The sequence below is a fragment of the Diabrotica undecimpunctata genome, chromosome 7 (assembly GCF_040954645.1).
Source record: "Diabrotica undecimpunctata isolate CICGRU chromosome 7, icDiaUnde3, whole genome shotgun sequence".
NCBI classification, from domain to species: domain Eukaryota; kingdom Metazoa; phylum Arthropoda; class Insecta; order Coleoptera; family Chrysomelidae; genus Diabrotica; species Diabrotica undecimpunctata.
Window position 1 is genome coordinate 34372897 of NC_092809.1, and position 13094 is coordinate 34385990.

Genomic DNA, 13094 nt, shown 5'->3' on the forward strand with positions numbered 1-13094 from the left:
CTGAAAACAGATCCAATTGCATTAAATAGAGCGCGTTTTGGTCTAAAATGTTCATGCAGAATTATGTTTTTTAAAGTTTGTTCATCTTGAAAGAGTCTAGGTATGATTTGTCCTAAGAGTTTTAGTGAAGTATCGCATAATCGTAATTCAATAAGAACTGGTTTGTTTTGACACAGTCTTAATGTTTTTTGATAGGTGAGATCTACAAAATTTAATTTGTCTGTAAAAGGTTGTAAAGGAATATGACTTAATATGTTCCAATGAGTTTCAATAAATTGAACATTTTTTATGTGTTCGTAATAGATTCCAGGTGATTTGTTGATAGGAGTATTGGTATATTTCTTGTGAATTTGTTCACTATTTGTCAGCCATATTATTGCATACCTGAAACAAAAGCATGTTTCAATCTATTCATGTGAACTTTTATTGGTTTTTTATTTACTAAAATTGTGCAATTGACAGGAGAATTTATCTCTAGAATTTTATAAGGTCCATTATAATTTTGTGTAAGTTTTTTGGTTTGACCCTTCTTTGTTTGCTCATTTTGGAGATATACTAATTGTCCTTCTAAGAAAACGGTGTCATTAATCTTTTGGTCATAATATTTTTTACTGACTACTTTAGATTCTAATAGATTCGTTTTTGCTAACTCATGAGATTTTCTAAGCTTAAGTGTTAAATTATCTAAATAATCTTCATATGTATATTTGAGTTCTACTGGTCGTATTATACTGCTAGGTAGATTAGGTGTATATCCAAATATTAGTTCATATGGTGTGAATTTGGTTGAAGTATGATTAGTTGTATTATATGAAAACATAGCAAAATCTAGCCATTCGTCCCAATCGGATTGATCAGCTTTAATATAATGTTTAAGGTAGTCTGCTAAAGTAGCGTGACTCCTTTCTAATGCAGCATTTGATTCTGGATGATAAGCAGTACAATTTATATGTCTGATTTTAAAAAGCTTGGCGATTTGAGAAAATAATTTGGAAGTAAAATCTCGGCCTTGATCAGTAACTATTATATCGGGTTTTCCAAACTTGCAAATAAATCCACGAACCAGATTTTCAGCGATAGTCTTGGTTTCATGATTCGGAATTGCATAAGCTTGAGAAAATTTTGTTAAGTCATCTTGTAATGTTAATATGAACTTATTACCTGACTCGGTTAAAGGTAAAGGACCTACTATATCTAAAAATATTTTTTCTAATGGATTTGAGCTTGTTGTTGTTATCTCCATGGGCTTTACGAATTTTTTTCTAACGAGTTTATTTTTCTGACAAGATTCACAGGTTTTTATAAAGTTTTTAATATCATTTTTCATATTATTCCATTTGAAATGTTTTTTTATACGATTGTATGTCCGATGAAAACCAGAGTGTCCAGCCGTAGGACTAGTGTGATTCTCTTGTAATATTGTAGTTATTTCCTCAGGTTCAGGATTTGTTAGTATATCATGATAAATGATAATAGATATATCAGTTTTTCTAAAAATAAATCTAATCATAGATCTAATTTTTCCCCAACTTAATTTATCGTAGCTAAAAGTTATTCTGGGTAGGCAAATTTTTAATATTTTATCGTTTAATAACCAGTCTCTTAATTTTATTAGGGAATTAAATATATCTTCATAAGAGGTATTGTCCCAATAATTATTTTTTATAAATATGTAATAAAAGTTTTTATTTTGATCAGAAATATATATAATGTCATTTAGTCTTGGATTTTTGGCTTTCAAATTTTCTATATGACTGAATTGTTTATTTATTTGTTTCTGAACGATCTCATTAAAATTTAAATCTACGGAAACAAACAATGCTAAATTTTGTGAAAATGATGTAATCTTTTCATTTGTTTCTTTTATATTATCATTTGTTATTAATATAGTTTCGGATTTAGATAAGAACTGTGAATAAGTGTCATTATTTTCTTTACTCATTTTGTTTATTTGTAAGGTGATTGTTGCCGGGTTTTTGTTTTCTTCGCAAATATTTGTTTCAGATATGGTTAAAGGAGGACGACTTAAACAATCAGCATTTTGATTTAATTTACCTGGTTTATAAATAATTTCATAGCTATATTCTTCTAATGCTAATCTCCACCTAACGAGTCTTGATCCGGGATCTTTTACATTAAATAGCCATGTGAGTGGTTTATGATCCGTATAAATGAAAAATTTATTTCCGTACAAATATGGTCTAAAGTGTTTAACACTCCATACAATTGCAAGTAATTCTTTTTCTGTTGTGCTATAGTTTGATTCCGCTTTGTTCAAGGTTCGACTAGCATAAGCAATAGGTAAATCATCTGGTACTTTACCTTGAGAAAGTATGGACCCTATTGCATAATTACTAGCATCCGTTGTTAAGACAAAGGGTTTGGTAAAATCTGGATACTGAAGTATTGGTTCTGAACAAAGTATTGATTTCAGGTTCTCAAATGACTGTTGTTGAATGCTTGTCCAATTAAATTCAACATTTTTCCTCAGCAGTTTTGTTAAAGGTTGTGTTAAAGCACTGAAATTTTTTATAAAGCGTCTATAATAACCAGTGAGACCCAAAAAGCTCTTAATATCTTTTTGTGTTCTGGGTATAGGAAAATCTGTAACAGCACATACCTTTTTTTCGTCCGGTTTGACACCAAATTCAGTTATTAAATGTCCTAAATACATTACTTCGCGACGAAAAAATTCGCACTTATCTGGTTGTATTTTTAAGTTGAATGTAGACAATTTTTCGAATACTTCTTTTAATCTTTTATTATGATTTTCTAATGTATCGGCATGAATGACTATATCGTCGAGATAGACAAAACATCTGTAATTTTGTATTCCTGAGAGGACAGTATTCATTAGCCTTTGAAAAATACTGGGAGCATTTTTTAATCCAAATGGCATTCGTGAATATTGATAATGTCCAGACGGAGTTGAGAAAGCAGTCTTTGGAGAATCCTCAGGATCCATTTTGATCTGGTGAAATCCTGATGTTAAATCTATTGTTGAAAAATATTTTGAGTGACCCAATTGGTCTAATATATCGACTATATTCGGAAGTGGAAATGAATCTCCTATAGTAATATCATTTAGTCGTCGATAGTCTATAACAATTCGCCATTTCTTCTTTGCTGAAGCATCGGCCTTTTTTGGCACAACCCAAAGGGGCGAATTCCATGGCGAAGTTGATTCTTCGATAATACCTTGATCTAGCATACCTTTTATTTGAGTTTCGACTTCATGTTTGTGTACTTCAGGATACCTGTATGATTTAGTGCTAATAGGTACATTAGAATTTAAAGGAATTTTGCAAGTTATGGCATTTGTACTGGTAAGTTGATCTCCTTCCAGATAAAAGATATGATTGTACTCCTTGCAAATAGAAATTAAAGATGATTTTTCTTCACTATTTAAATGATCTGTTCTCAAGGCATTTTTTAATTTAGCAATTCTGTTAGAATTCGTATTATCTTTATAAGAAGACATTTTTCGTATATTTGCATTGTTTTGTAAATTTGGAATTTTTTCTATTGCTACTTGAATATCGTTTAATTCAACATCCGTTTCAGTAGTGTTTACGATTGAGGTTAAAAAGAAATCATTTTTTACTTTAACAACACTAGGACATAAAAATACACCTTTAAAGATTTCGCGTTCGGGACATAATCCTTCGCTTAATTCATTATTTATTACTTTAATTTGAACAATTGTTTCAGTTCTTGCGGATAGAATAGTTTTATTACTTCTTGAGTTAGAATTAGAGTTTTGATTTAGTATAAGATCGTCTGAACAGGATTTTTCTTCTGAACAGGATTTTGATTTATGATTTCGTGAAGAGTTACAAGTTTTATTTGTGCATATCTCAGTGGATTTTACACATTTTGGACTTGAATTTTCTTTGGATTTAGAGTTAGATTTAGATTGAATTGGATTGGATAGTAGTTCTTCACTACTTAAGGTTATTTGGATATCATTGGTTTCTAAATAAGAATGATCCTCTATGGATTTAGCATCATAAGGAAATATTTCATCGATATTAGAACTTGTCTCGATATTTTGATCTCTCAGAAATTCGTCATTGTCATTGTTTAATGGAGATTTTATATATTCGATTGAAATAGAACAATTTTTAAAGTTTAATTTATTTTCTTTATAATCAATTTGGCATTTATTTATTTCAAAAAAATCGCTACCTAATATACCGTCGAAATGAAGAGGAAAATCGTCTTCTACGACATAGAAAACATGAGTTTGGACAAAATCTTTTATCTTGAAATTTACGTTACAACTACATATAGTTTTATTTGGATTTAAGACATTTTTATCAATGCCTCGTAGAGTAATAGACTTAGAATAAATTTTTGGAATGTTTAGTATTTTTGAATATTTAATTAAAGAAATATCTGCGCCTGTATCGATTAGAAACTTGCAAGAGGATGGATTAGAATTATTTACTAAGGGTAAATCTACATAGGAAGTGACTGAGAAGTTGATGGTTGTGATACGGCCTGAACTGAACGAACTCCTCGAGAATCGACCGTTGGTTGTCGAGGATTCTGGAAGTTTAAAGAATTTGTTGGATTTTTGTTTTTATTGTTAAATTCGCGTTTTCTACATTCTTCTATAACGTGACCTGGTTTTTTGCAGTATCTGCAAAAACGTTGGGAAGTGTTGGTATTTTCTTTTCTTAAGTTTGGAGGAAAATCAGAATTGGAATTTGAATTTGAAGGTTTATAATTTTGATTTTGAGAATTTGACCTTTGAAGATTTGAATTAGGATATTTTGGGTTTTGAAAACTAGAATTTTGAAGATGTCTAACATTTCTATCTGAATTGTTTTTATATCGACAGTTATTTGAGGAATGGTTATTTCGTTTGCAAATATTACAGAATGGTCTGAAAATTTCTTGTCTTGATAACTGTTCTTGTTCTTCGGCAATTGCTATAGCAACAGCTCTTTCTAAGGAATCTGGATTTCGGGCTTTGATTAAAATAGAGAGGTCTTTGTTTAATCCTCTAATAAAGACATTTAGTGCTTGAGTTTTTAAGAGTTTAGTACATGCATTTCTTGCATCTGGAGATAAGTCTGGATCAAGTGTATTTATTAATTTTATATAGCAATTTTCAACTTTATTTGCAAATGACATTACATTTTCACTGGGCATCTGACGTAAGGAATGTAATTCCAATTGCCACTGACCTTCAGTTCGGCGTTCAGAATAAGCATCTAATAAGAAGTCTTTTAAATCTTTCCATTCGTCAAATGTTCTGTTTCTAGTTATGGCCCTAGCTTTATCGGTTAATTTAGTTTCTATAATGGCTAATAAGATGGGTTTGGATTGCGGATTTACTAAATTGTATGCTTTATCACAATTGTCTATGAATTCGTATAATTTTGATTTTGTACCATCAAATCGAATGAGAAGTTTTTCAGCTATTTCAATTGATACTGACATTTTATTTGAATTAGAAGTAGAAGAATTTGAAAGAGAATTTGAGTCGGGAGAAGGTATTTGTTCGTCAAATAAGTTACTTATATCAGGATATAAAGTAGACATACGTTTACAAGATTTTTAAAATATGAGACAGAATTTAAGATAGAATGTACTTACAAGTAGAATATTGTTGTTGGTCGCATAGTCTATTATTCCACGGGTTCACCTCTACTTCCGATGGAACTACAATTGGGTTATGACTGGAACTGGATTTCGAACTGGATGTACTGGACCCCAATGTAATTAGTTGTAGTGGCGATTTTTCCACACTGACAGTTTTTTTTTGAATGATTCCTCGAAGGAAACAAGTCAATTCAAAAATTCCTCAGCTCTCCTTCTATCAGCAATCAGAGGAACTCTGCTACTAATATCCCACGTTCTGACACCAAATTTTGTTATGGAATACTATGCGTTTATTTCTTCTCCGGACTAACTCTTTGTTTTGGAATTAAACAGAATATATTGACATGTATAAATTTATTATATTAGAGGATGAAAATTACACTCTGCTTGTTATTTCTTAAAACTATGAATATATAAGTTCTGTTATCTACAATTATTTAACGATGTTTCTGGATGGATTTGAGTACAAGAGATTGGACTCAAATATTAATATTAAAATAGCAAATACGGATAGCTTATCGAACAAAGAAATAAGAGAAATAAATTATTATTATTCCATAGATACGAAGTATTAGGTGAATAAACTAGCGAAACTTATTTATTCTAAATAGGAAAATATTTATGAAGAGTATTGATTCTGATTTCTAACAGCAAATAATTATTAGTGATTATACATGAGAACTTTTCATAATTGTAAATAACATATACCAGGTGACTAAAAACTATATAGAAATACATAGATACTTTAATTATCTTACATGTGAGTAGGTAGGTACATTACACACTGTTACCTGTTCCAGTACTAATGATAATAAGACTAAGCACTGAGTCTTGGTGCAATCCTACTTTCATGTAAAATGTATCAGTCTCTCCTACACCCGTCCTAATATGAGCGTTTGTTTCTTTACTCCTGTATTTTTTCATCATCTGCCATATAATGAAAATTGCATTTGTTGTTGACCTGCCTTCCATAAAACCAAATTGATTATCGGATAGGTATTTCGGTTTTCTCACGTATCCGTCTATCAATTACTCTCTTTTATATTAACAAGGTATGACCAACGAATATAGACGCATATGCGTTCATATTCGTTGGTATGACCAAAGGTATGACTTTGGTATGACTATAACAAAATAATCTTAGGGCCAAGCGCCATCCACCTAGTTTGCGCATTGTTATAATATATTGTGTTTTTCCATTCGTTTGGCATAGCCCACTTCCATAATTCTCATGGTATAATGAACACATTCATTGTACCTGTATAATATCTTTAAATTTGACAAGACCAAACGCTTTTACAAAGTCAATATGTCTTGATTTTTCCTTTGAGAACCTTCTTATCCAAAAACTTTGTTGATATTCTAGGAGGCATAAGAATTAGAGAACAAACTTGTACAAATCTTGGTATATTTGATCTAATAAAATTCTTTACTGTGTCCAGAAATTTATTTCTTAAAAATGATATTTTAAAAAGTTTTACAGAAGAGAAGTGGCAACAGCAAGAAACTGGTCTTATCATAATTATATTTAAATGTAAAATGCTACAGGTAGCTATTTTGCAAATACAGCATGTATTATGCGCACTTACGTAACTGTGGCATAATAGATCAATGAATAATAAAGTAAATCAAATCCTAAAAATTCAGGTTTTTATGTTTGCATCGTTCGTTTCCGGATAGGCTGGCTGTCTGACCTTGAGCGTCGAGGCATCCACAGATGTGCCCCCTCCACTCTAGTTTCCATTTCCCCAAAATCAGCATTTGAGCTCGAGTTACGCGCGGGATTGATGTGGTGATTTGTTTACATTTGTGCAACAAATTGAAAGTATCGTATCGTTGGTTCATTCATCAACACTAAACATGGGTGCTGGCTATACTTGTATGAAATATCTGTTTGTGGTGCTCAACATATTGTTTTTGGTAAGAAAATATCTGTTTTCTGCAGCCATTTTATATGTCAAGTGCCCTATTTGCACCAGCAATCGATTATTTTGAACCTGGATACTGACAGCATGTCCTGTACTTTTTTGAGATCATTTTTTAAAATAGCGTTTGTTTATTAATCATTAAAAATACGTAAATATTTTAAGAAGTGACATCTATAAATAAATACACCTACCTATACATTGGATTATCGCCTACATGATTTGTTTATTATGTATTCTGTATCGGTCTTAGTGACTTCCTGGCTTCCTGGGAGAAAATTTCTTTTGAATTTACATTAATTCTACTAGTAAAGAAGTGAGCTACTCCTTTGAATATTTTTATGTATCCTAACTAACTTTTTTTATATTTCAATACGCAAATCTTATTCCTAATAGATTGTGTGTCTGCTTGTAATAATACAAAGCAAGAACACCAATGCATATATAGGTGCCTTTAACAAACATATCCTTCAATTATTTAACGTTATTTATGTTAATATGTTGTTTTTTATTAAAATTTTATTAAAATTATACCATATAAACACACAAGAATTATATTAAGAACATTGTAAAGCAAATGTGTGAAGTAGTAAACTGATTGGAAATTTATTAATGAAAAATAAGAGTTTATTTAGAAACGGCAGAGGATATAGGTATTAACACTACAATTAGACAGGAAAATAGTGGAGACCAGCTGGTGAAATTATGCTACAAAAGTACTAAAATAAAATTAAAAAACGCATCAGTAAAACAAATGAAAGTAAAAGTTTATCAATTTTGTAGAATCTTTTTATATATTTTAATAAAAAATTGCAAATTCAAAGTGGTATTTTTTAAATGTAGAAAACTTAATTGATGTCTATATTTGGTCTATTAAGTCTGCCAGTTCAAATAATTTAACCTTTGGGAGTTCGATGTATGCAAAGGTATACATCTCTCAACAGTAATTAATATTCATTATTCTTGTGGTGTGACAAATCAAATAGTTTTTAAATGGAGTTATTGAAACCTAGTGTGGAAACAACAAGTTATTACAGCTTGGATTATTCTTTTTGGACTCATCTTTTTTTTGTAATTATAAATTTTAAACACCATGTTTAACAACTTTTTGGTTTCATAATAGCAGATTTACTCTTCTTGCAACACTCATTGTTAGTTTTTTTTGTTTTAAACTATTCAAAAAATCCAAGAGGAGTTTCCTGACATATACATGTCGCTGCTAGTGCACTCAGGCAGTTATTGTTGCTATAAGGACCAAATACTAGACTGAATTTCATTTCAGTTTTAACTTCCACAAGGGTTCCTGAAGGAAGTTGAATAACTCCAAACATGTGTAGAACAATGATGGAATTCGAATAGAAATGAAATGCAATCTTTTACTTTCATTTTATTAAAAAATTCTCTGTTTCCAGACATTTGTTATTTTTCATTTTAAATCTTGTTTGAGACCTTGTACTTTTTAATTGCAGATTTACCATTGAGTGTTAGATAAAAATCACATGGTACAAGGTCTGTAGAATAAACAGGTTGTTCTGATACATTTATGTTAAAGTAAAATTTTTTATGAAATATTTTTATAACTTGGTAACACTCTATATTTCTGTACTTGTTCTGCTCTCTTTGAATATTATTGATAACATAGTTTTTATGACACCATACATATTAAATTCACATAAATGCGATCTTGAGGTTGTATTTAGAATGTTGACTGTAAATATCTCGCCATTTTTTAAAGGATCTTAAAATCTTTGCTACTTAGGTTAGTCTTTAACAATCCATTTGTGTAATATGCTGATTCTATTTCCATCTTCCATTCCTCATCATGTAATATCCTGTATTTTATGAAGAGCACTTATTTGATTAAAAGCTCTTCAGGCCTGTAGGCCCATAGCTTCTATTTTCTTCACTATTTTTTTTACTCATCTCTGTTTTTCGTCTTTTCCTCCCAGTCTGGTATTCTTAGTTTTCTTACATCGGTTTAAACTCTTCTAACTACTTCTTTTTTGGTCTTCCTCGTCTGTGCTTTTTACCTGCTCCTCCTGTTAATATTTTTTTTGCATGTGTGTTTGTGGACATCCTGTAAACATGTCCCATCCGACGTGCTCTTTGTGCTTTGTATGATTCTTGGTTGGTCCAGAGCTCCATTACTTTCTTATTTATTGTTCTTCTTCTCCATACGCTGTCATTGTCATTTGTTCCTCCATATATCTTGCATAATACCTTTCTTTTCTATCGTTCCAATTTGTTTGTATTTTTCTGGCTTAACATCCAGGTTTTTGCTGCCATATATAACCGAAGGTTGCACAATCATTTTGTAAATCCTGATTTTCATATTCCTGGATATTAAGTTACATTTAATCATTCTGTTTAGTTTTCATACAGCTTTACTTCCTTTAGTGATCCTTTTTCTATTTTAGTATCTTCTTCAACTCTCTTTGTAATTGTCTCTCCAAGGTATTCAAATTGATCCACTTTTTCAAAAAAATATCTACTTCAGCTACTTATTCTTAGGATATTTTCAGGCTCTATTTTCTTTGCTCTCATTTCAAAGTATTTTGTTTTATTTTCGTTTATATCTAGTCAGAACTTTTTAAAATTTTTTTGAATATTCTTATGAGTTCTGATTTTGATTTCATAATCAATGCAATATCATCTGTAAAAGCGACAATTTGTTGTCTCGTGTAGTATACTATGCCATCTGTCTCTACACTACTTTGTCATAGGATAGCTTCTAGGATAAGGTTAAATAACACTGTGGACTTGTCTTAATCCCTTCCTTACTGTGAAAGTCTCTGATAATCTTCCTTCCAGGATCACTTTATTTAATGTTTCTTTTAAGGTTATTTCACTAACTTGATAAGTTTGGTAAGTATTTTTAACAGATCCATTGCCTCATATAGTTTTCGTCTATCGATTGAGTCATATGCCTGCTTAAAGTCTGTAAACAGAATGTGCAAACCTAGATGTTGTTCGTAGCTGTTGTGCAATATTTGTCACATCTTAAAAATCTGATCAATTGTAGATATTTCTCTTCTAAATCCTCCCTGATATTCACCTATTATTTCAGATTCATAGTTTTGTTTAAAGCCAATATCTTATATGCTACATCCAATAAATCAATTCCTCTATAATTTTGACATAGGCTTTTATCTCCCTTTTTGTGAATCGGACATATGGATACCTTTTTCAGCCTTGTGGTAATTTCTCATTTTTCCAAATTCGTTTTATTAGGTTGGTTATTCATTTGAGCAATAGCTGTCCATCTTCCTTGAATATTTCTGCTAGTATACCGTTTTCTCCTGGGCTTTGTTATTCTTTATTATTTCCTCTATGTTTCATTTATTTCTGCCTAATTATTGCTTTGCTCTGGTCCGTTTTGTGATTGTATTTCATTGGTATTATCCTTTGGGTTCAGCAGTTCCTCAAAGTATTCTGCTCTAATTTTCTTGGTAATTCACCTATTAGTATGCCTTCTTTACTTCTGCAGTATCATGCGATTCCGATTTTGACTTCTTTGTAAAAATTTTTAATCTCTTTGTTTATGATAGGATTTTCCATGTCTTGTAACTTCATTTCCCAGTATTCTCATTTATTTTTTCTACAGTTCAGTTTTTTTTCCTTTGCTGCTTCATAACTTGTGCGTGCCGTTTTCATTTGAAGTTTCGGGTTTACTTTTCCCTCCCGTGTTATTTTTGTACATGTTTTCTTTTTCAATTTTTGCGTAAAAATCGCCTATTACTACTTTTAGATCGTACTTCGGTAGGTCGTTTAAAATGTCTTCTAATTATTGGTACAAATCCATTTTTATATCGGTGTCTTTATTTTAGCTCGATGCATGTACGTTGACTATAGATATTTTACGGTACTTTCCTCTCAGACGCAAACAGTTCAGACTACACTTCCCTTGAGACTTTACTTTATTAAAAACCCTATACCCAGCAGTATATTTGCCCCACCAGTATTAAGTAAATAAGATTGCTTTATCAGCTTCTGATATTCTCGTTGTCTTAAGTTTTGTTTCTTGGAGAGCAAGAAAGATCAGTTCATATTGATTCAAGATGCCGATTAAGTTTTTCACTCCTCCCTCTTCATAAATATGTCCAACATTCCACGTGGCTATTTTTAGGTGGTTTTCCTTAATTTATATTCTTTTTTTGTTTGCCCGTCTCTATCATTATCTCTTTCGTTTACATTTGCCCCTTTGGTTTCCATAGTCGTGTCCTTATTCTTTGACCTTTTCATCTTTATTGAAGTTTGAGTTTTCCAGCACCATCACTTTGTCCATCATGTTTTTCATTTCAGCTAGGAACATTTTGACGCATATTTTGCTACCTTCTTTTTGCTTCTTTCAATTTAATGTTGAGATGAAGATTTGTTTTTATAAATTGCTCCAGTTTATCTTTAGTATCTCTCCCATCATTAGTTTTCAAATCTAAGCCATTTATAACTATATTTCTCTTTCTGTTGTCTTTCTCCAGCTGTTCGATTCTCTTATTTACCTCATTAAGTCCCTTCTATAGTTCTAAATTTTTCTGTTTTAATTCTCTAATACAATCCAGTGTTTCTTTTTGTTCTTTACGCAGTTTTTTCATTTCGGCCATCATGTCATCATTTTTCGTCAAAAGTTCACGCATCATTTAAATCATATCCTCGTATCATATCGATGCTGTTCTTGCTCGGTGACCTCTTCGTTAATTTGCCCTTTTCAAACAGCTCTTCGTCTTCACTTTCTCCTTTATTTCCCTTTTTCCAGTTCTCCTCACCACTACTGTCATGTTCCGATCAAACTCCACCTGTCTTCTTATATGCTCCGCCACTGTGCATTGGTTATTTGGTATTCTGTCAATTAATGAAGTAGTCTTTTCCTATAAATGAGACTGAGAAAGATTTTTTTTAAAGCACTCACTATAGAGCTTCTAATAACTAACAATTTGTTTATTATTGTATAAAATTAGTCTATTTACACTCACTTTAGATGTCGCGGAGCCCTGGAGGCACCTGTTAACGTAAAAGAAGCAGGTACGGCCCAGAGAGGTCAATGTCCCTTCTCTAGTCGGTAAAATGAAGTGATTATGCGGAAGTTGACAAAATATTTAACAAGGACGGCTACATAAATAATCGGGGATTGGAAAACCCCTGGGAATGAAAGAAAAAACTTTCTTTATATCACGTTTAAATGAATTGACAAAAAAAAAATTTACCTTACCACATACGTGGGTGTTTCACTTAGAAACTGTACTGATTAGTAGACTATTAAATTAACACCCCCGGCCATCGTGACAGCAAACTACGAAATGAGATCAAGTCGGGTATTCGGTTGTTTTTATTGCCGATCGCCAGACTAATTTAGGATAATATAGAAATTTTTAGTAGGTGCTTAGAAAAAGGAATGCGACTCAGTTTATATTACGGGTTCATTTCACACACTTTTAACATACTTATTGTTCAATTTTTCTTATGCGAAAAACCATGATATATATTTTCACTGTATTAATTCCATAACTTCAATATTAAAAATGATTACCTTAGTAATAATTCCTACTCCAACCCTTAGTA

At 31.3% G+C, this 13094-nt stretch overlaps 1 protein-coding gene across 1 annotated transcript in view; it reads left to right on the plus strand.

The window, feature by feature from the left end:
* The first annotated feature begins 7361 nt into the window (after positions 1–7361).
* The window catches only part of LOC140445168 (CD63 antigen-like), a 34710-nt gene continuing 28977 nt past the window's right edge, over positions 7362–13094 (plus strand). Inside the window, exon 1 of the mRNA XM_072537039.1 lies at positions 7362–7533. Within this exon, the coding sequence (XP_072393140.1) occupies positions 7474–7533 (60 nt within the window). The 5' untranslated portion in view covers positions 7362–7473. The remainder of the gene's footprint in view (positions 7534–13094) is intronic.